The sequence below is a fragment of the Eublepharis macularius genome, chromosome 8 (assembly GCF_028583425.1).
Source record: "Eublepharis macularius isolate TG4126 chromosome 8, MPM_Emac_v1.0, whole genome shotgun sequence".
Classification (NCBI taxonomy): domain Eukaryota; kingdom Metazoa; phylum Chordata; class Lepidosauria; order Squamata; family Eublepharidae; genus Eublepharis; species Eublepharis macularius.
The window spans coordinates 42,193,058-42,217,451 of NC_072797.1; the positions used below are offsets into that span (position 1 = coordinate 42,193,058).

Sequence of the window (24,394 nt, forward strand, 5' to 3'; positions counted from 1 at the left end):
ATGCAAAACAACAGCCATTAAAACACACACACACACACACGTTTCTCAATCTGACCTTAGGAAAAATTCCTTCCTCTCCAAAACAGAGCCAGGAGTGAACTCCCTGCATTCTTTTTCTGATGTCGAAAAAGATGAATGACAGAAGTTTTAGTATCATCAACCTGCCCTTACCATTGCAGAAGAGACAAATAACCTTGCTGTCTACCTGTGGCTATAACCAGAGGCAGCGCCATATCGTAGGTTGCCAGCACCCAGGACAACTCCTGTCAGGTGGCACCCCTGCCACCACGCGTATGCGCTCCCAGGACCGCACGATGGTGTCATTTCCAGGAAGTGATGTCATTGCACAGGGTGCAGCTGCCCTGGGAGTGCTCCCACGATTCAGGCGTGGCTCCCCTGTCAGCATGGCAGGCGGCCAGGGCAGCGCGGGTGGCCTCCCAGCCTTCCCGTACAGCTGTCAGCACTGCCGCTGCCAGCTCCACACGCTTCTGGCCAGAAGCTGTACCCAGAGCCCTCTCTTTGGTGGTGCCCAGGGCAAGAGACCTCCCTGCCCCCCCAATACGACCCTAACCAGAAGGTAGGGTACAACCCCCAGAGCTCGGACCTCATTGTTGCCTTGGATTTGTAGAGGCCTATAGTATATTGCTAGTTATATCCATCACTCAGATGCTCTTAGGAAGGTTTGTTGCTTAGGAAAATAATGTATATCCTGGCTTGTATATTTTAAGTTGGGAGCTACTGCTATAACTTGTTCATGTTTGTTTGAGGTACATTAGTCCCAAATAGTCCCAAGTCACATATTTGGATTCATATGTGAATTTTTCAAAAATGCTAGAATCCTTGGGAACACTTGCTTTGCTTTCCTCCTCTCCTCTGTAATTATTTTGGAACCAGTCACAGGATTTACAGAAACAAGAAGATGGAAATAAAGTTACATTTAATTGAAATGTAGAAATGGCAAGGCGTTATTCCGGTGAAATTCAGCCACCTTTAATAATACAAGTTCCAAATGTCCTTGATTAACAAAACATTTGGGGCTTTACTTGTGTTACATTTGTTAGCATTTCACACACATTTTGCATATGAATGAGGTTTTCACAGGGAAAAAGACCCTCCCAAGAGTGCTTACAGGCTGTCATATTTAAAGATGTAGAATAACTGTGAAAATTTGGCTGGATGTCAACGGGAACTGGAGGGGGGAAAATATAAAAGCAATTGTCCTGCCAAATTTCAAGCCCTTGCACTTCAGAGAGAAAGAAAATCCTGTTAGGGGGGAAATCATTTTAAATTTGTAAGTGACCACGTTTCTAGACAAAAAAAAAATTTAGATATAAGCAACAGACAAGTCAATTGGTTAATCAGGAAGTGATGATATATATGAAAAAGCTGCCAGACAAAACTGGAGACAACAAAAGGACAGCCCAAAAAAGGCAGAAAATATTTTTAATGAGGGCTTATGGGGGCACTTCATTTCCCCCAGTATCCCCGTCCTCTCACTATTTCCTCGTTCCCTTCTCCTGGCAGCTCCCATATCCTTACCTTTCTCTGCTTCTTCCTCTCCTTCCCACCCAGCAACCCACCTACCGTTATCTGCTCCCCCTTCAGCTATATATTTATTATTTACTTCATTTATATCAAGCCTTTCTCCACAACGGGGACCCAAAGTAACCATTACTGTTGTGATTACCCAGCAATGGCCCCTAAGGGCATTTATTTCTTAAACCGAAGATGCTGCTTCTATTAATTGGAGGGTTTTTTAAAACCCTCCCCCCCAACACACCACTTTTTTTTAAAAGATTTCTAATTTTTCTGCAAAAACTTGGGAGAGTGTTTTTCAGGTTTGTAGAAAGATCTGTGCTAGCTGCAGTTCCTAGTCTGGCTCCCTTACATAAGGCAGTTGTTTGTTTGTGCACTTCTGGTGCATCCACAATGTCATTGTAATCTAATTTGGCACCTGTAGCTTTAAGAAACTCTTTGAGAGTTGCTAGGCAACCACAACAGTATTACCAGCATTCAAGCCTTAGTTGCTCTCAATAAAAGGCAGGGGGAGGGGCAGGGCCCTTTCCATGGCTGTTTTGGCCTTCAAGAGTGAACCATCAGGCATTCTGATATAGCACAGTGTGCATATTTTACCCAGGACTGGAAGCTTGCTACTGTTCAACAGCAGCTACTCCATAAAAACCAGTGGTGTAGTGATTATCATTTCAGACTAGGATGTAGTAACCAATGTTGAATCCCCACTTTACCATGGAAACTCACTGGGTGACTTTGGGCCAGTCATACATTCTCAGCATTACCTATCTCTTAGGATTGTGAGGATAAAATGAAGGAGAGGAGATGCAAGCTGCTTTGAATCCCCACTATGGAGAAAGGTGGTGTATAATTAAGTAAATATATAATAAATATAGCTGTTGGTTGGCTGGTGGGAAGGAGGGAGAGAAGGAAACAGAGAAAGGTGAAGATAGGGGAGATGCCAGAAGGAAAGAGGAAATAGTGTGTGGAGTGGGATTTGAGAAAAGTGAAGCATCCCTTGCAAATCCTGTACATTCCCCACAACACAACTGGGTCTAGCAGTCAGCACGGAGCAATTTTGCCATAATGTTCCTAGGTAGAGGATTCGGGGGCAAGAGCCAAAGACGGGGCAGATAAAGGTAGGATGATTGTAAGTAAGTCACAAGGAGGATTTAGGAAGCAAGGAAAGACGCATCAACATCTTGCTAGCACATGAAGTCTCTTCCAGTTTCCATATGATAATGGTGGGGCAATATTCTAGGATTCACCCCAAACTCTATGGTTAAACTACAGAGTTTTGGGGTGAATTTTAAAGTGTTGACCCCCACCAATGCCATGCCATCACTTCCTGTTTTTCCTGGAAATGACATCACATGATGGCGCACCTGATTTCCCCCCACTGACCTTTGAAATGCTGGTGGGGAGGAGGGAGAATTACCGGGGGGGGGTCTCCCACTACATCTACAGCAGGTGACCTGTCTCCCCAGTTGGCTGATGGGTGGGAAGGAGAAAAAGAAGCAAGAAAAGGGACAGGCTATGGATCTTTCAGGGAAGAAAAAGAGGCGAAAGTGAGGAGAAAAAAAATGAGATGCTCCCCACAAAAGTCCTTGCAGTTCCCCCGCTTGTAATATCAGGTTTGCAGGAGGGTTATGCCAGTGTAACTGGCCTTGTGGAAGTTATGTAGAATGGCATGAGTCTCCAGTTCTATTCAATCTCAGTTCTGTCACAAGTCCTCAGCAAGCCATTTCTGTTGCTCTCTTTCTGCATCTTCATACTGTCTGATGATGGTGCAATGACCCAGGTTGTCTTGTAATACTGGTAACTAGATCACAGAAACTGAAATGCATTAATCATCAATATTTCTTTATTTAAAACAATTTCTAAACCACTTTTCAGCTGCTGCTCCTAAAGCATAATTTGCTGTAAGAAAACGTATTTATTGAGAGGATCACCAATTCTCCTTTTTATAAAGGCCTCACCATCAACTCAGTGAACTCTCTGTACTGGTTGTTGTGGGTTTTCCAGGCTGTATTGCCGTGGTCTTGGCATTGTCGTTCCCGATGTTTCGCCAGCAGCTGTGGCTGGCATCTTCAGAGGTGTAGCACCAAAAGACAGAGATCTCTCAGTGTCACTCAGTGGTGACACTGAGAGATCTCTGTCTTTTGGTGCTACACCTCTGAAGATGCCAGCCACAGCTGCTGGCGAAACATCGGGAACGACAATGCCAAGACCACGGCAATACAGCCCGGAAAACCCACAACAACCATCGTTCTCCGGCCGTGAAAGCCTTCGACAATACATCTCTGTATTGGCCTTTGTTGTTTTGTACAGAAATTCCTACCTCTGAATAAACTAAAAAATAACTGTACTTTTACAGCTGTCTTTTACACCCACATAGCATTTAGGATTATAATAGAGCCAGAAAGCTAATTTTACATTGAGATAATTTTGTGACTTATTTTAAAAAGTACCCAAAGTCAGGACAGTCAACCACTATTCCTTAGTGCTTTTACAGGTGTGTAATTACACAGGACAAATTAATTGAAATCCCTTAATGCAAGACACTTGGGACTCCAGCTGGAATCAAGATGAGCATTCCAGATGGAAAAGTTCATTAATTCATCCTTCGGGGACCCAAGTATCAGTCTAGTAATTACTGTAATAATACCCCCCATAGCCTATAGCTGGCTTCTACTTCCTTTAGCAGGACATTGCATTGTCTGCTGACTGAAATAAGGAAGAGGTTTGGGATTTTCTTTTAATCCAAGCAGCAGCTGATTCTCCCTAGCAGCTCAGGAAATTTAATAAAGATTTACAGGAAGCTGTTTTTTCAAGGCAATTTGAGACTCACAAAAGGACTCGTTTTCTTTTTTGTCAGAGACATGAAATCCTAGGCAGTGTGAATTTACCTTGTGGTGTATCTTCTTTGTCAGAGGGCAGACATCATTTGCCAGTTACATCCCACTGCTATAAAGGAGACTGCATTTCAGTAAATTTCACCCTCATGGTCTCCTTCTATTTTGCTACAGATTTCATGTAATGTGACAGCCAGATACAAGAAATCTTACATTGTGTTGTGTTAGAAAAGGCAAAGAATGTGTAATACATCCAGGTCCTAAAGATAGCAAATAATATAGTCAGCATCTACCAATCTGGCAGCAGTTGGCAGGTATTTGAGGTTGTAATGGAAGCCCCCCCCCTTACTTTCTAACAATTAATCACTGCTTTTTGCTTTCTTTTATTGCCTTTAGCTTCTTGCTTGTCTTTCCTCAATATCATGTGTGCTCCCTTTCCTCATCTGATCCCTTCTACTGCCTAGTACTCCAGTAAATGGCAGTTGCTCTAGATATACGACTTCTAAATTGGCATAAGGAGCTGTCCGGACTAGAACTAGGAACCCACAGATCTGTGTGTTGTTGTCCCCCATGGGGGGAGAAAAACAGGGTTTCTCACCTGTAACTGTTGATCGTCGAGTCTCTTCTGTGCAGACACACATTGGGACTGCGCAGGCGCAGGCCAGCCGCGGAAAAGATTTTTCTAGCTTTCAGAGATGTGAAGGGGACGTTCGGATCCACCGCGCATGCGCGTCGGTGTTCCCGCCAATTTTGAATGCATATATATCCGAACGTCCCCGGCATTCCCTCAGTTCACCTGAGCCGCCGGAGAAACTAAGTTAACGAAACACTCACAGCGGGGCAGGCGGGAGGGAATGTGTGTCTGCACAGAAGAGACTCGACGATCAACAGTTACAGGTGAGAAACCCTGTTTATCGTCTTCGTCCTTCTGTGCAGCCCCACATTGGGAGAGTAACTAGCATCTCACCAATGGGGGCGGGTGTGAGTGTCTACTTGAACAAGGACTGCAGGACAGCTGTGCCAACAGCCGAGTCACGTCGTGCATGCACGTCCACAGAGTAATGCCGGATGAAAGTGTCTGCAGAGGACCATGTCGCAGCTTGGCAGACGTCCTGGAGCGGCACCCCTCGCAGGAAGGCAGCAGAAGCAGCTTGCGCTCGAGTGGAATGAGCGGTAACCAACAAGGGACACTGGACTCCAGCATGCTGATAGCAAAGTTTAATCGTAGACACAATCCAGCGAGAGATGGACTGGGCAGAAGCAGGTGAGCCCTTGCGAGGGCCAGAGTAACACACAAACAGGACAGGAGATTTCCTGAAACATTTGGTGCGGTGCAAATAAAACAATAAAGCACGCTTTACATCCAATGTGTGTAGAGCTCGTTCCCCTGGGGATGAGGGCGTTGGAAAAAAGGAAGGGAGGAACACCTTTTGCTGTAGGTGAAATCTTGAGACTACCTTGGGCAGAAACTCCATGCTAGTGTGGAGCATGACAGTACCAGGGAAAAACTGCAGGAAGGGAGGGTCACACCGCAGGGCAGACAGCTCCCCAACACGCCTAGAGGACGTGATTGCCACCAGGAAAGCCACCTTCTGAGTGAGCAAAGGTAGGGGACAAGAAGATAGAGGCTCAAAGGGCTGGAGCATCAGTTGGGAGAGAACCAGGGAGAGACTCCATTGTGGAATGGGATGGGCCCTAGGAGGGAAGGTCTTGAACAGGCCCTTCAGGAACTGCTTGGAAAGCCAGTGAGTAAAAACTGTCTTCCCATCAATCTGCTCATGGAAGGCAGAGATTGCAGCCATGTGGACCTTAACACTGGAAAACGCAAGGCCCTGGGAGCAGAGTTCCAGGAGGTAGTCCAGGATGACAGGAAGTGGGCAATTAAAGGGAGAAACCCCCTTCAGGGCCAACCACCGGGAAAAACGTGACCACTTCCTCTGATAGGACAACCTGGTGGACGGTTTCCGGGCATTCAAGATCACCCCAAGCACTCCAGAAGAGAGGCTCACTCCCGGTTGCCCAGAAGCCAGGCAGTCAGATTCAGTACAGCCACATCGTGATGCCACACCCCGTCCCTGGTTAAGAGGTCCGGGGCGTGAGGCAGGGGGAGGCATCGCCCCTGGGACAGGGAAAGTAAAAGGGGGAACCAATCCTGGCGAGGCCACCGAGGGGCAACGAGGATACAGTGGGTTCGGAAGGCCCTGATCCTGGAAAGAACCTTGTACAGGAGCGGGAAGGGCGGGAAGGCATAAAAGAGCCCTGGGGACCAAGGTATTTGGAAGGCATCCCCTAGGGAGTGGCGGCCAATGCCGGCCCGGGAGCAGAACAGCGGGGCCTGTTTGTTGCGGGCAGTGGCGAAGAGGTCGACCAAAGGCGTGCCCCATGTGCGGAAAACCTGGTCGAGGTAAACCCTGTTTAGGGACCACTCGTGCTGAGGCAGAAACACCCTGCTCAGTGCATCCGCCGAGGTGTTGAGATCCCCGGCAATGTGCACGGCTCTGGGAAGGACGTTGTTGACCATGGCCCAATTCCATAGAGTCGTTGCCTCCTTGCAGAGCTTGAGCGAGACCGTTCCTCCCTGCTTGTTGAGGTAGTAGCAGGCCGTGGTATTGTCCGACAGGACCTGAACCCTCCTGTTCCGAATGGCATCTGCAAAAGAAGCGAGGGAGTAACGGATCGCCCTAAGCTCAAGAAGGTTGATATGCATGGATGCCTCAGATGGGGACCAGATGCCCTGAGCCGAAAGCTGTCCACAGCGCCCTCCCCATCCCAAGTTGGAGGCATCGGTATAAACCGTGACCTCAGCTAGGAAGGGGCCGAAAGGACAACCTTCAGACAGGTTTCCAGGGACAGTCCACCAGGCCAGAGAGCGCAGCACCACCCTGGGGATGGAAAACCTCTGGTGCTGACCCATGGTGAGGGGGTTGTACCTCCGGACAAACCAGTTTTGCAGAGGCCTCATACGCAGGCGTGCAAAGAAAACCACCCCTGTGGAGGAGGCCATAAGGCCCAACAGTGTCTGAATCAAAAGGGCCGTCTGGTACCGGCAATGTATAAAATGCCGGGCTAAAGCGGAAAGCCTGGCCAACCGGTCTGGAGGCAGGTAGGCTCTGCCCAGCAGGGAATCGAAATGGACCCCAATAAACCTAATGGCCATGCCCGGGGCCAGGATAGACTTATCCCCATTAACCACCAATCCCAACCTAGCCAGCACGGACAAAGTGAGGGCAATATGGGCATGGAGAGAGTCAGGCGAGGGTCCCACCAGGAGCCAGTCATCCAGGTACGGGTAGATAAAGCAACCCTGGGACCGCAGGTATGCCACTACGGTGGCCATGCACTTCGTGAATACCCTGGGCGCAGAGGCCAGCCCAAAGGGCAATACGGTATATTCATACACAGAATTCCCATACACAAACCGCAGGTATTTCCTGTGGCCCTCAAATATAGAAATGTGGAAGTAGGCATCCTTCAAGTCTAGAATGGCTAGCCAGACGCCCACCTCCAGGAGCTCCATGACCCGTGCCAGGGTTAGCATTCGAAACTTTTCAACCTTCAAATAACCGTTGAGGCCTCTAAGGTCTAAGATGGGCCGGGAACCTCCACCCTTTTTATCCACAAGGAAGTATCTGGAGTAAAATCCCCATGGGGAAGTAGAGACATTGACCACCCGGACAGCACCTTTGTTAACCAACTCCATAACATTATTGTGTAACACAACATCACAACATGTAGAACAACGGGGAGGGAGGGAGAGAGGAGGTGCATCTGTAAACATTAACTTGTAACCATGGGCCACAATGGACAGGACCCAAGTGTCAGAAGTAACACGTTGCCAACAGGGCAAAAAAGGCCGAAGCCTGTCCAGAAACTGGGCAGTAGAGGAAGTGTCCTCGGAGGCCAACAGGGGAGCGTTCAGGCTTAGTCAGAAGACCGAGGGCTTCTGCACCGAGGTCGAAGGCTTGGGTGAAGATGGCTGTTGCCTGCCCTTGGACCGGCCGGAGCGCCTGGAAGAGTGACGCTGCTGGGCTGAATAGGATCGGTGACCGTAGGACTGGCCCGAGAAGAAGCGCCCTTGACGCTGCTGGTAAGGCTGGTAAGGGGCCTGGTAGGATCGGAACCGACCATAACGATACCTCGGACCCGACGACTGAGCTGAGGGGGCGACTCCGAGGGACTTGGCCGTCTGCTGATTCTTTTTCATCAGGGAGAGGGATTCATCCGTCTTCTCCGAGAAGAGCTGGGGCCCCTCGAAGGGGAAATCCTCCACTTTCGCCTTCTTTTCAGGCGGCAGGGCAGTGGACCGGAGCCAGGCGTGTCGACGCAGGACCACTGAAGTCGCCATCGAGCGCGCCGCGGAATCGGCAGCATCCTTGCCCGCTGTCATCTGCTGTTTTGACAGCCGTATGGCCTCTGCCTGAAGGGCCTTCACCAAGTGGCGGCGATCCTCGGGGAGATCGGAAAGGTAAGAGGACAGCCGTTTCCAGAGGAACAGATTGTAGGACCCCATTATGGCCTGGAAGTTGGCAATACGGAATCCCAAAGACGCGGACGAGTAGAGTTTCCTGCCCATGCCATCCAGCTTTCTGCCTTCTCGGTCCGCCGGGGCCGACGAGGAACCGGAACGGAACCGAGCCTGACCCTCCTCAGCCACGATGGACGAGGGTTTCGGATGACTGAAGAGGTACGGGCAATCATCCTGCTTTAAACGGTAGTACCTCTCTACCTTCTTTGCCGTCGCGGACACGGACGCCAGTGTTTGCCAGAGCGCGAGAGCGCTGTCAACAAAATCCTCCACAGGGGGAAATGCCACCGACGCGGGGGACCCGGAATACAGTGCCTCCAGCAGCTTACTCTTGGGCTTGGAGGTCGTGGAGGAGACGTCTATCTCCAGCGCGGCGGCCATCCGCATCATTTGCTCGGAGAATAGCCTGTAGTCGTCATTCGGGGACGATGAACGGGGCCCACCCACGGTGTCATCCGGGGAAGGATCAGAGGCCGCGTCCGAAGAGCACTCTGACGGGGACGCCAGACCTTCCTCATCCTCGGAATCTGAAAACTCCGGCGAGGTTTGCGTCGGAACCGAAGACCGGTGGGCGCTCGGGGCCGACGGACAAGCCGCAGGAACCGACGGTCGCAGAGGCAAGCCAGGAGGTGGAGGAGCGGATGCCGGGAGCCCGACTGGCTGAGCCGGAACGGAAACCACCGGAACCGAAGGATGCTGCAGGAAGGGCAGCGACTGCTGGAACCACGCCACAAAATCCTGCCAGGAGGTCATGTTCCCAATCCCCGCGACAGGCTGGCAAGGGGGCAGAGGAGCAGGCACCGGGGCAGGCCAGCGAAGAGGCATCGGAACCGACGAGGTAGACGGCAATGGAACGGAGGCCTCCGAAGGCGCCGGGGCGGAAGGCAGGGAACGTTCGAATGACTGGAACGGTTCCGTGAAAGACGGGAACGGCACGAATTCCTCGGGAACCGACGGAGGAGGCGTGCAAGGAGGAGACGGGGTGTGGAGACTCACCACATCGTCAGGGATCAGGACCGGTCCAGATGGAGTACCAGGTCGCACAGTCGGAGCCGGGGATAAAGCACGGCCCTTGGCCCTCGATTTCGTCTTGGCCTTCTTGGGCTGAGGTTCCGAAGTAGCCTCTGCGGCCGAGGGCTTGGAGGAGGACTTCGGCTTGGATGCGGAACGCTTCTTGGCCTTCCGGTCGGAAGGACGATCCCCGGAACCGGAGTCAGGTCGGGCCTCCGGAACGGGTTGCCCCGTCGGTTCCGTGGGGAGCTGCTCTGGCGACTTACGAGACGGCGCCGGCGACGGAGCGGCGGAGCGGGGTCTATCTCCCGAAGAGCCCGATGGCTTGGGGGGGAGAAGGTTAGCATCCCACAAGAAGGCACGGAGCCTGGCCTTCCGATCACTCCTTGCCTTCGGAGTGAAGGACATACAGATGGAGCAGCGCTCGACAACATGCCCCTCGCCCAGGCAGATGAGGCAGAGCTCATGGCCATCCGAGTGCGTCATTTTAGTGCCGCACTTAAGAAACTTCTTGAACAAAGAAGTTTGGGACATAATGAACGGTATCTCCCACCGACAAGGGGAAAAAATACCGACCAGAAGAACACGATCCAAAACTCCGAAGAGACGCTGAGAGGATAAACGCTAGACAACAGAACCTTTTCGTACGGCGGCGAAAAAGGAACTGAGGGAATGCCGGGGACGTTCGGATATATATGCATTCAAAATTGGCGGGAACACCGACGCGCATGCGCGGTGGATCCGAACGTCCCCTTCACATCTCTGAAAGCTAGAAAAATCTTTTCCGCGGCTGGCCTGCGCCTGCGCAGTCCCAATGTGGGGCTGCACAGAAGGACGAAGACGATCACTGGTTACAGCATTGCTTTACTGGTGAAGTTTTCCTGAGATCTAGAATCAGTCCATCCACACAGATTGGCCAAGCTCCTTATGACCTGGAAAGACTGTAAAGGCTTTCAGGACACACTAGGACTTATGGATAACAATAGTATCAACTGTGTCCAACTCCTGGCTCTTTCTTTATCATCTATAGTCCAGCATGGACACTTATCAAGGCAAAAAGGGACAAGAATTCCAGTGTGGTCCCAAACACTCTTGCTTCTGTGTATGTCATATTATATTTCCCTATGACTTATACCCTACATCAATGGTCACCAAATATTCTCCAGGGAGATTACAGGTTTCTTTTGCCCATGCTTATGGAAATGTATTTACTACAGCAGCCATAGGAGGAAAAAGGGATCAAATGAGTACAGCTTATCCTGAGTTAGCAGATTCTCAGTGCTTTCTGAAAGCTCATGTTTAATTCAATTAAATATTCAAAACGTCTAAATGATGGATTGAATCACAGAATGAATGTCAGTTTAAAGACCCCCTAGATCCAGCCTATGTTTTCATCATTTTTACCTTTTAATGTATCTGAAGCACAGGGGCAACCTATAATATATCCTGACCACTATATAGTTTTACTGTGACCATGAGCGAGTAAAACTGACAGTGCTTTATGCTAAAAGGCCAAAGATCTTTACAGGTATGCTACGTTGATGGCATCATTACCAAAGGACTGTAATGCCAATGCCAAAGGGTTTGTGAGCACCATCCACTGTTATGCAAAAGGGAGGGCTACAGCTCAGACTGTAGCTCTTCAACCAGAAATCATGCTGTCCAGTAATACTCCATACGAGTACCATTCTTGTGACTGCGGGGCTTACTCTGCAATCCTAAATACACTTGGAGCCTTCTAAGTTAATAATAATAATAATACCATCATTCAATTGATACACCAGTGGATTACAAAGTATGTTATTATTATCCCTACAACAATAATCACTCTGTGAGATGGATGGGGCTGAGAGAGCTCTGGAAGAGCTGTGACTGACCCAAGGACACCCAGCTGGCTTCAAGTGGAGCAGTGGGGAATCAAACCCGGTTCTCCAGATGAGAGTCCCGCTGCTCTTAACCACTACACCAAACCGACTCTCGTAATTTTAATGGACATAGAAGAGTATACTTAGGACTTCACTATTAGTTATGGCCTCACTAGATACCCCAGGTTTATTATATCAGCACATTGTCATTTCTACCATGTTCACATTTGCAATAACACCGTTCTAGCCAAAGAGAACTCACCACCAGCAACCATTGAGTGGGGTTGCCACCAGTGACTCATGAGTTCACATATTCCATGACATGACATGCTGCATCTGTGTTGGAGCAATAGAAGCCATAGGCCCATGTGATTGTAGATTTGAACTGACTGCTATAGATAAATGGGGACATAACCTAGCAGGAGCAGCCCCATGTGAATCAGGATCCCCTCCCAAATCTGCTGTATGTTAGCAATTGTTATCCAGTATTAACCGCTGCTCAGTTGTAGTGGTAAGGTTGCCAACTCTGGGTTGGGAAATTTCTGGAGATTTGGGAGGGTGCAGCATGGGAAGGGGAGGGTTGGGGGGAGGAGGGACCTTAGTGGGGTATAATGACACAGAGTCCACCCTCTGAAGCAGCCATCTTCTCCAGGGAAATTGATCTCTGCAGTCTGAAGATCATTTGTAGTTCTGGGAGATCTCCAGACCTATATTGGAGGTTGGCAACCCTATATGGTGGGCAGAAATGGACAAGGGTTTAGACTATTACATTGAGTGTTATTTCAAGGTTTATAATAGCACTGTGCTAAATTAACGTAGTAGACTTGTTGAATATTAGGAATTAGGAAGTTACACCTTTTCAGATACATAGGATATTTATTAAATTCAAAAATGTATAGCAGATATGCCTGAAAAATGCCAAGAAAAAAAATCAGATTTATTATTCTACAGTATACCAAAGCTCTTGGGTCCTGAAAGAAATACACTGATTTGTGTATGTGCATGTGAAAAGGTATTGGTTTTGGGTTAGGCTAATTTTTTAAAAAACATTTTCTCTTTGTATTCTCAGTTTCTCACCAAATAGAAATGTCCATGTGATGAATTTTAATTCGAGGACCAAACAACAACAACAACAAAACGATACTTCCTGAGGCCAAGCTCAAATGCAATGTATCACAAAACTGACCTAAAGCAGTTGAAAAAGCAAGTTTTATATAATGCTAGATGGGGCATTATTTGTGACATAAAGTCCCACTAGGACTAAGCTGAGTCTCCCCACAGAATTTGAACTTCAGCAGACTAGCATGCAGCTGTGGATCCATTTCCTGAAACACCTCAAATCCTTCTCAAATGACATGAGACTCAAATGTCCATTGTGGAAACAAGGTGTTAATCTAACAATACTTTGGGAGAACATCCTGCTCCTCCTTTGAGGATAATGAATCACCACCATCATTTTAGGGACTAATGTGACAGCCTCAGCTGATATTACTTGAGAAATATTCCAGGCATGCTTCCCCTATACCATGAGGTCTTCACTTCCCCTACTTTGAAGCAGCACCTTGAAAAAACCATTAAGCTAAATGGCTTTTCTGCACCATTAAAGTCATGTGACAAGGATGATTATGATCAAGGTTCTGATGCCAATTCTGTGATGGCATATTGTGGTCAGAGAGCTGCTATAGCACAGTGAATAAGTGGATCAGCTGCAAATCAGCACTTTGCTAGTCCTAATCCCACTACTGCCATGAGCTCAGTAGGTAGCCTTGGGTAACCCATTCCTCTCAGCCCCAGCTCCCCAACTGCATTTTGGGGATAATAATACTAACTTGTTCACCGCTCTGGGTGGGGCACTAATCTGTCTAGAAGAGCGGTATATACATGCAGTTATTATTATTATTATGTGGCCTGTGGAAAGTATCCCCCATGAGTATCTTAGATCATAGTTAAATTGATGCCTTGAAGAAAAAGGCCACGTAAACCCACTAAGGAGTAAAAACAGCAATTACAGTATCTTACAGGTGTTCATTCTTATTATCTTTACTCTTGGTTCTCCATTTTCTCCAGTTGATATTATTGTTAACAAGGAGTTGCTAAATCGCTTTATGAAATCTATGATACTGCTATTATACCTAGAACTGCACAAAGAATGTGCAGCTTGAACCTGGAAAAATTATACCCTCATCCACAGTCCAACTGGGATGATCCCATCACAAGAACAGGTCATTTAGAGTCCAGCTGTCTTATATTCCTTATATTCGAAATGTAATATGTATGCTATCATTTATATATTACATACAAGTTTAACAAATAACTTAATTGGTATATGTATGTATATGGAAAAACTTTGCATTTTATATTAAATATTATTTCCTCAAGCAATTTAGACAGAGAGTAACTACAGACAATTAGAAAAACTGCTACTGGTGACAGAGAAGAGATTAGAGATACACTATATTTTCTTCAATGCCTCCATTTTCTGAATCTTGTTGCATGTCACAAGATAAACTTTTCATCACAATATCTGAAGGCTGGAGTGGTTGAATATTGCCATGACTTGATGATCTTGGGCACTGGCTCAGCACTGCATTCAGGCCTATAACATATAAACAAGGACAGATTAAAAACTGCAGTTCCACTTTTCACACACCCACATCAAGTAATAGAGCTGATAAAGAATGGATTCTATAGTCATTAAAATCAATAATGGCATTTGGGTCCCCTGACACCATTTTGAGATTTAGGTTTGGAGTTTTTTCCCAGGATTCTGGAATTATTCAGGTTTCATTATTCCTTATGGGGCAATTGGGTAGGGTGGAAGTGGCTGGAGTGGCTGTTTTTCAACCAAATGACACCAAGCTTGGAAGAGACCTCATGCTGGCTGTCCATTAACAATACCCCCAAATTTCAATCAAATAGGACCAAGGGGTCCAATTCTATGGGCCCCTAAACAAGCTGCCCCAACCATACTACATTTTCCATTGTTTCCTATGGGGGAAAATTCAAAAAAGTTGATAACCAAACATACAAGAGCAACCACTGGCCAAAAGCCTCCAAATACAAACAAAACTAACAGCCCAAGAGAACCAATGTCAAATCAAAGAATCATAGTAGAACCACAGGCCAAAGTGGCAAGCCCAACAGAACTAATCTCAAACAATAGAATTCAAACCAATCTCATTTTAAAATGACACACCTAAACCCCCACCTACAATCAACTTATTATTAAACTTATTAAAACCTAAGCATAATTTTTTTTCAGAATCCACTACAACAATTGTTTGAAAAATTTCACAAAACCACCTTCCAAAGAAAAATCTTTAATGCAACTACAGAAGAACAATTGTAAACACAGAAACAGAAGAGCGCAAAACAATACACTTTTAAAAAGAGTAAGAACTTGGAACCCCGCAAAAGCACAAACCTCTCCCTAAAAGACTCTTCACATACTCAGGAAAAAGACAACTGTAGTTTCATCCGAAGTGAGGTGAACCTATGTTAGAAACTGAGATTTTCAAATCAAAACAGTGTCTTAATGGAATGTGGCAACATCTCTACTTCACAGGTTCTGTATGAGAATTCTATTGGGACTCAAGATATTACTCAAGTTTCCCAGTAACAGGTAAGTGACAGAAATAATTACTGGGAAATTAATTAATGCAGTCTCTTAAGATACATAGTACCAAATTTTGCAATAGGATCTAGCATGTTGACACTAGGGCACTGTGAGTTGCCTGCCATAACAGAAGCTGGGGAGAAAGAAGCCCCAAGTGCTGTGGATGGGTTCCTGGTCAGATGAGAAAGGCAGGATTGACTAATAATAATAATAATAACAACAACTATGTGCTTATATACTGACAAATTAGTGCCACACTCAGAGTGGTTAACAAAGTGAGTGTTATTATTCTCCCCACAATACAGCTGGGGAGCTGGGGCCAATGGGAGTGGCTTACCCCAGGCCACCTGTAGAGTTCATGTCAGTAGTGGGAGTCGAACCAGCAGAGTGCTGGCATGGAGCCCAACTACTTAACCACTATGCTACAGCAGCTCTTAACTTAAGTAGAACTTAAAGGTTTGGTTCAGACACAACACATTCCATGGCTTGTTTTAACTATGGTTAGTTTGTGAAACTAGGATCCAACTCATAAATGATCATCCAAATTTTAACTGGTCTCAAGAAATGTTGGTTTCATCACTTTTGCTCTAGTTAGATACCTGTGGTCCAGGAAGCACGCAAGGGCATCACCAGGACAACAAGTCAGGTTAAGCCGGGATGTCTATATTTGTGTGCCATGCAAAATCAAGGTTAAAACTTGGAAACCTCTTATTGACTTTCTACATGAGACGAGGAAAAATGAACTGATGATCTGTGGTTTTGATTTTTAAGAAGATAAATTTGGGGGAAAATAAATAGAAGGGGGGCAGTATTGAAAAGGTAAATTTTGGAGATATTAAAACTAAAAGTATAATGTTTGTTAAAATATGATAGGTGTTATAGAGAAAAATGGAAAACGAAATATGTATTATTGTTGTTATTTTCAGTTTTTGTTCTCTGCCCTTTTACTGGGTTTTTAATCTTATTAATAAAGTAAAAATTTAAACTACAAAACCAAGGTTAAAACTAACAATTGACTTCAGACCTGATTTGAAAGACCCTAACTAACTATAACTAGTGAAGAAGTCCAAACTGAGAATAATCACACTAGACAAAGTTTCATTAAACCGTGGTTCATGTTTATGCCGAACTGAACAAAAGAGAAAAATTCCCTAGGATATATATTTAAACATTAAAAAATTGTGAGCAGCTGTTGATAATGCAAGGGAGACTGCTGTCACATTACAACTTCATATTCAGGCTTCTCATGATGGCAAGTGTGAATAATTTGTGTACTTCTCAAGACAAAATGAAATATACTTAGAGTTCCTCATATCACCTTGATATTTGGCTATTTGGCTTTTCGGTGACAGATCCGAGTCGATTCTTGAATGTCCAATGAAATCTTCATTGGCTGAGTTATTCTGGCTGCTCAGATCTTCAGTGCAATTGCCTGTGAAAAAAGATAAAGCTGCTTTCTATTGATGGGCATTTTCTTAAACTCTTCTTTCAATAATGGCAACAGCCATGCAATCAATGTCTTAAAAAAGACAACGTTGTTATCATCAGCACTTCAGTGATGTGTACTTGGGGTTCAATTTTAGGTAATCTTAATTAATAAATTATTTTTCTAAATAAGGAGAACTGAGTTACAAACTAAGTGTTTAAGTTTTGTTAGATAATGCTTTGTAAATCTGAAGGGTGGGTTAGCGCAATTGAGAGAATGTCTCTTTTTCAGGCATTTCTTGTGCAGAAATGACCTCTGCTGATAATTAGACTCTGCTGATTCAGCTGCATTGATCCACACATTGAGACTAGACTACTGCAATGCAGTCTACATGGGGCTGCCCTTGAACTTTTATTTGTTACAGAAGGCTAAATGAGGAGGACTAACAGCCCCAAATCATGCAGCTTATGTAAGTTATTTCAGCAGTAATAAGACAAGGATACCAGGTAGGTGTAGATGGAACAAATATTTACATCTAGAGGAGGAGACAGAGACTACCAAAAATTGATATACTAATAATAATAATAACAACAACATTCGATTTATATACCGCTCTTCAGAACAACTTAATTCCCACTCAGAACAGTTTACAAAGTATGTTATCATTATCCCCACAACAAAACACCCTGTGAGGTGGGTGAGGCTGAGAGAGCTCCAGAGAGCCGTGACTAGCCCAAGGTCACCCAGCTGGCTTCGAGTGGAGGAGCGGGGAATCTCCAGATTAGAGTCCTGCGCTCATAACCACTACACCAAACTGTCTACAATATTTCCAAAGATAAAATCTCACATTTTATAGAAGACTCCATCACATCGTTGCTTCCCTGCTGCCAGCTGTGAAAGCCAATGGGGGAGGGATGGAGAAATGCTAACATGATTATGTCAAATCATGCTATTTGTTCAACTACATGCTACTAGGGAGACAAAGGTTCACCAGTGACAACCAGTCTTCTTCCCATAATGTACAGTTTGAGGCAATGATATTATATCTCCTGGAAAATCAGGAATATCTACTTGCAGTGCTAGGGGTTATTTAATACCTATATAGCGGACTTAATTGACCTATGAATAAAAAATCAAGACAAAAATTAATCTTTGTACAGTACAGTCTGTATCAAGCCAAGTATTAGATCTCATTTCAGTTTGTTTTATTTTTGGAGTCCGTGGTAATGTTAACTGGACTTCTGAAGGGTATAAACAATAGATCCAGGGCGAAGTTCTATTTTACTTATCAGGTGTTAAAATCTCAACAGCATGAAATAGTGAGGAAAGAAAGAGCCCATTTTAATTAATATATGGTTTGTGCAGTTTGGAAGACATTCATATGTTAATATTAAAGTTATACCATTTGTTTGCAAAACAGAATAAATGTTCACCCCAAACAATTCAGAAGACAGAGAATGATTTTACTCCTCCCTTCAGTGAATTAATCAAAACAGATGAACGAATGAAGTAAACTGTAGCGTTTTGCATTGTTTAGGATAAATTGCTTCCCTTCTTTTCCTTAGTCTTTTCATCTGCAAACATTATATGCAAGACAATCCCTTCCCCCACACACATGCCCACAGAAAGGGACTACAGCCAAACATTCTTCCCAAGGAGAAGTAGAAGTTAATCTTTGTATAGGACAGAGTGCATCAAGCCAAGCATTAGATCTCATTTCAGATTTAATCACCTATCAGTCCACAGCAGTTTGGTCACTTAGAAAGCACGCAGTCAGTGAAGTGTTTAAGTATAATTCTGAACAAAAACGACAAGACAAAAGAAAGCCTTAGATGTGGCTGTTTTCCATTAGCTTTAAACAGCAGTGCTTCAGCAATTAAAATAATTAGTTTTGCAAATTGCTTCTCATTAACTGTTACTATTTGTAAAACAAGGAATAAGCATTTACATATTCTTGACACCATCATTGCTGGGTGGGAGAGAACAACTTAAGTTGGCACAGGTTCTAAACATCTCCAACTAGGCTAAAACCTGCACACAGGTACACGCGCACACACACACCACTGCAAGCTTTCAAGCCTCCTTAACCTGCCACTTTGCTTAATCGGCAGTTACAGTCTCAAGTTGCAGCCAGGTTTACCAGAATTCTGCAGGGGAGGGGGGAGGGGAAGAAATCTAATTCAAAAGAAAACTCTGACATCCAAAGGCCTGGCACATCTATCTGGTTTTTGTACTCCCACAGAAAACAGCCAGGCAGAAAGGGTGCAAATGTAAAGTGCAAAATGTGGAGCATTCTAGTTTTCATTATGTACTTAAATTTGCACACAGCAGCCCTTAATATATGAGCCCTGTGGCGCAGAGTGGTAAGCTGCAGTACTGCAGCCCAAGCTCTGCTCACGACCAGAGTTCGATCCTGGCGGAAGCCAGGTTCAGGTAACCCGCTCACGGTTGACTAAGCCTTCCATCCTTCCGAGGTCGGTAAAATGAGTACCCAGTTTCCTGGGGGTAAAGTGTAGATGCCTGGGGAAGGCAATGGCAAACCACCCCGAAAAAAATCTACCAAGAAAATGTCGTGATGCGATGTCTCCCCATGGGTCAGTAATGACTCGGTGCTTGCACCTTTACCTTTTTTAGCCCTTAATATGGGCATCAAAGGTGTACTGGAAATATAGCTAACTTTGCAATGTCTTTTCCCATTGACTTTTCCCAGCACTTTATTCATGCTAGTCACAGAAAACTGTGTCTTTGCTCGTTCTGGAGAAACCTCAGCATCTCGAAAAGATCCATGAGGCTACATATCTTAGTTGTGTATTCTCTGCATTGGTGGCCTTGCAGGACCCCAAAGATTGTACACAGATGATTCTGAGGCTTTTTCCGCATGGTGAACTTTTTATTGGGCTTTCTGCCCATGAGGACTGGATCCGCTTTATTCATCGGTTCTGGTCCCATACTGCTTTGTTTCATTAATTCTATACTTTGAGGGATTCAAACCAAAGTGGTGTCTGGTTTTTTTTGTTTCTGCGCTAGAAAAAAGTCCCATTTCTGTGAAAATTTAAAATAGCAAGTGGGATTCAGGGCTGTCTGCAGAGTTTTTGTGTTAGCCATATTGCAGCATCTCCACCCATCACCCACCCCGCAGTTGCAAGGTTTTTTTTCCTTTAAGGCACCAATATTGCTATTCAGTTTTTTTAAAAAATCAGGAAAAAAACTTGATTGGTTGCTGTTCAACCAATCAGGGTACAGGGGAATAAAGGGGACAGTGAAAGGCAGGGCCAGGCCTCATATCGAGAAAGCATTCTACACTTCAAAAAAGCCTCAGTTTGACTTTGCTGGAAAAAAACCATCAGGTATGTGCACAGGGTTCTGGCCTGGATAGCCCAGGTGAGCCTGATCTTGTCAGATCTCAGAAGCTAAGCAGGGTCAGCCTTGGTTAGTAATTGGAAGGGAGACTTCCAATGAAGACCAAGGTTACAGAGGCAGTCAATAACAAATCACCTCTGTTAATCTCTTGCCATGAAAACCCCAGCAGGGGTCACCATAAGTCAGTTATGACTTGAGGGCACTCTCCACTACCACATGTGCAAAGGGCGAAAAGCTGCAGAAAAACTGGGGAAAGATTGATTCTGCAGCAGATGCAGCCTTTTCCCATGTGGAACACAACAAAGTTTGGGAAGCAGTTTGAATAGGGGGGTTTGTGTGTGCAGAAGTCTAGAGAGAAACTGATGCAGTATGGGGCCAGAACCGTTGAAAATGCCCCATTCGGACAAGACATGAGTCTTCCTGCTGATGATAGAAAGCCTAGTGAAAGACCTAGACTTGACTATATTCTGGGGTATCTAAATACAAAACTACATACCTTTTATGTTGCATGCTTTGAAGCAAATAGGTCATAACCTCTGAAGGCCTCCCAGACAACAGTGCACTTTTCCCAGTATTGCAGGATGAGTTGTTAACCAATCCAACATGTGTACCTTCTGTGAAACTTAATAGGTTGCACGCTCATCAGAAGAAACTGATCCAATAAAACCTGTATTGCATCTTTCCCGGGGATTGCCATGGCAACACCATCTGAACAACATATGATCTAAAAGAAGTTTTGGCAGTATTCAGAATTTTGGTTTTTCTAGGTTCTTTTTTTTAAGTTGCAGATTGAAATGAGATCTCAGGAACCACTTCATGTCAAGTCATAGCAGTGGTCAATGTAGTTAAGCAGTGACTGCCAGTCCCTGAATGGTGGGGATTTCTTTCAGCCTTTCCACCTGATCCATTTTTAACTTGAAGAGGCAATGCATTGACCTAATTTGATACATGCAATGTATTGTGCTTCATCACTTGGCTGTGGCCCTTCCAGCCCATATGGAAGGCACCATATTGGAAAGTGCCTGGATTTGGCAAGTAGTTAAAGATAGGGAGGCAAGCACTAGAAAAAGCTCTAATTCAACATCAAGAAACCATAAATTCTTGGCTGCCATTTGCATGAACAAGAACAAACCCACAGGCTGCCTCACAAAAGCACAATGTGTCTCACAGATGACACAGTCAAAGCCTGCAAGAGGAACAGGGAGGCCTGCTGCTGCTGTGCTTTCAATAGACATCTTGGAAGCAGGACATCTCTAAATCTGATCTAGGGAGCAGCTGTTAATGCAGTAGGCAAGCAAAATGCCACAATGAAAGCAGATATTTGGAAAACTGTGCCAGGACAGCCTATCAGCATCTCAGGTGCAGACTATGCTGAACATACTTCGCAGGTTTACAGTTACGTGTTTTGGTAAAAGTTGGCCAGTGCTTAATTGGCTCTATAATAAAATATATAAATTGAATGTTGTTATTATTAATGTTAATAATTGGCTCTATAGGGGAGGTCTCAAAAGGCTTGCTCTTATGCTGACATTTATGTGGTAGACTTAGGATTGGATCCTATGAACTGTGAAGGTGTGTTAATGGATTGCCCTCCCAGCTGCCTAATACTCCCCCAAAGACAATGCTAGGGGATCAGAGGAGCCTCATGGACAAAATTTCATGGTGTGGGAGGGCAATAGCAGGAGGGAGTGCTGTACACATAGTAGTCCCCATTGCTTTGTTCCACTGGCAGAGGAAAATGGCAGAGCCAGCTTTCAATCAATGCAATAGGGCAAAAAGAAGATTAATCATCTCCCCTTAACTTAAACCACCTATGCCTCCATGTCATGTGGTTCCAGGATGAACTGATACCTAGCATTGGCTTTTCAGGGATCTTTGGAGGGTTTTGAGGGAAGGCAAAAGCCAGGGAAAGATCTGCCACCTTATGCATCTTCTCTCTGGTGGTTGATAAGATACATCTCATGGAATATAACCCTGTAATCTATCTTACCTATGTAGGGCAGAAGTTTTACATGGAATGGAGAACAATTACAAGACCGGAGCAATAATGAAAATTATTCTGCATGCAGAAGGTCACATGTTCAAAGCCCAGTATCTCCAGTTAAAAAGATCAGATAGGAGGTGATGTGAAAGACGTTTAGCTGACACCCTGAGAGCCACTGTCAGTGGTGCAGACAATACTGATCTTGATAGACCAGACAATGAAGAAAAGAACTACTTGCCCTGTTGAGGGAAACATAGAAGCATCGTGGATGTGGCCCCTCCCCACAAACTATGCTTCCTGGGAAAATATTTTCATTGCAGCAGTTAATGAAATACTCTTTGTTATCAGATCAAGTATCTAGTGACAATAATTATGTCAACTCTTATTAGCGATTTACAGTTGTGCAATCACACTTATATGCAGTCTCTACAAGAAGCAGGGTAAGCCCATGATATCTGGCACCACAGAAGGACAATCCTGACAACCTCCCAGCAAAACAAACACACAGACACACTTTATAGATAGACAGACACATTATCTATATATATAAAGACAAGAGTCCTGACTGACTTATCAATGCCCAGCCCAAACTCCAGGACCTAGAAACGTGAAATTTGAGGAGAACGTTCCTTTTATGATGTAGAGGCTCACTAAGAAGGGATTTTAAGAAATTCACCCCCTAAGGGGGTAAAAAAGGGTAAAATGTGTTTTCCCATAGGGATATAGCTTCCCTGTGTGGCTGGCAGGGTGCTCCTCCCCTCCACCCCGCCAACTGCCACTCTTCCCTGAGGTCATTTGCATATGATTGGTCATCTCCCCAACATTCTAAAAAGTATATAGTTGTTATTGGGAGTCACTGAATGTGTCCTGAGGTAAAAATACACCTCCCAATCTTCCACTTTAGGGCTGCCAATCTCCCTGTAGGGCCTGAGTTTCCTGTATGGCTGGGAGGCTGATGGGTCAGCTGTGGAACTCTGTGTTCTGAGGTAAAAATCTGGTAAAGGAAACTGCAGACAATTAAAGACAGACAGTACAAGACTCCTGAAAAGAGATTTTATATAAAAATCAGTATGGCAACTGAGTTTTTAAATGTTCATGGGGAGATGATGCACGACCTTTCTAGGGCCATTTCAATGCGAACCTCTCACATGAACCTGCCCAAGTGCCTACCACACCACCCCTCCCTCAGTCCAACTCCACCTCACATCTCTTGCAGCCATCTTCTCTTACTGCCTCCAAGAAGCCTCCTGGCAGACGTTGTGCAAGATATACTGATACTAAAAGGAGGAAGCAACTTAGAGATGCGGCAAAGAAATATGCACATTGTACTCCTGTGGTGCACTGAGCAGCAGTGGCCAAGTGCCAGCAAGTCCCGAGTCCAAGGGAAAGGTGACTATCCCTGCAGGCTTGGGCACAGTAGTGATAACCCTAACAAACCTAACAGCCACGATATACCCTGATATTGCCACTATCATGGAGTAGTCCATGGACGGGCTGTGCAAGCGTGCCATTCTGAACCCCAAGAACAACAAGGCTGCCATCATTAATGAAACACAACTTAACTCCCTCGAAGGGGCAGAAATGGAGTACGGATCTGTGGACTCAGTGGTGCAAATGGATGATGTGGTCCACTACACTGTGCAGTTCCTCAACATGCTCAACCCTCCTGGCTTCCCAGCCCACAAGCTTCTCCTCAAAGTGGGGGTTCCAGTGATGCTGCTGCAGAACCTCACCCCACCCAAACTCTGCAATGGCACCAGACTATGAGTGAAAGCCTCCACAGGAACATCATTGAGGCCACATTGTTCACCGGCAGTGCTCGGGGGGAGTTGGTGTTCATACCACGCATACCATTCATACCGTCAGATAACTTCTTTAAGTTCAAGAGACTGCAGTTCCCCCTCAAGGTCTGCTTTGCTATAATGATCAACAAGTCCCAGGGGCAGATACTGAAGGTGGCAGGAATTGACTTGAAGGAGGACTGCTTCTCACATGGGCAGTTCTACATGGCCTGCTTCAGAGTGAGCTCACCCAGCAGCCTGGTGATCCTAACACCTGAGGGGAAAACCACCAATGAGGTCTACAAAGAGGTCCTTCAGTAGAAAAAAAAAGGTTGTACGTATTTTTTACTTTATTTATTGCACTACAATCTTTTCCTTTTAAAAATCTTTTCAATAAATATTACATTTCGAAATTCACTTCATCAGTTTTCGGCATCAACACACTTCGCTTTATTCAAA

General features: G+C 45.4%; 1 protein-coding gene across 3 annotated transcripts in view; it reads right to left on the reverse strand.

Annotated features, from left to right (window-relative positions):
- Positions 1 to 12,667: 12,667 nt before the first annotated feature.
- Positions 12,668 to 24,394, reverse strand: part of ARHGEF28 (Rho guanine nucleotide exchange factor 28) — a 197,102-nt gene continuing 185,375 nt past the window's right edge. For all 3 annotated transcript variants that reach the window (XM_054986796.1, XM_054986794.1, XM_054986793.1), the window contains 2 exons: positions 16,703 to 16,816; positions 12,668 to 14,364 (listed from right to left, as the gene is read on the reverse strand). In XM_054986796.1, coding sequence (XP_054842771.1) covers positions 14,210 to 14,364; positions 16,703 to 16,816 — 269 coding nt within the window. In that variant the 3' untranslated portion in view covers positions 12,668 to 14,209. The remainder of the gene's footprint in view (positions 14,365 to 16,702; positions 16,817 to 24,394) is intronic.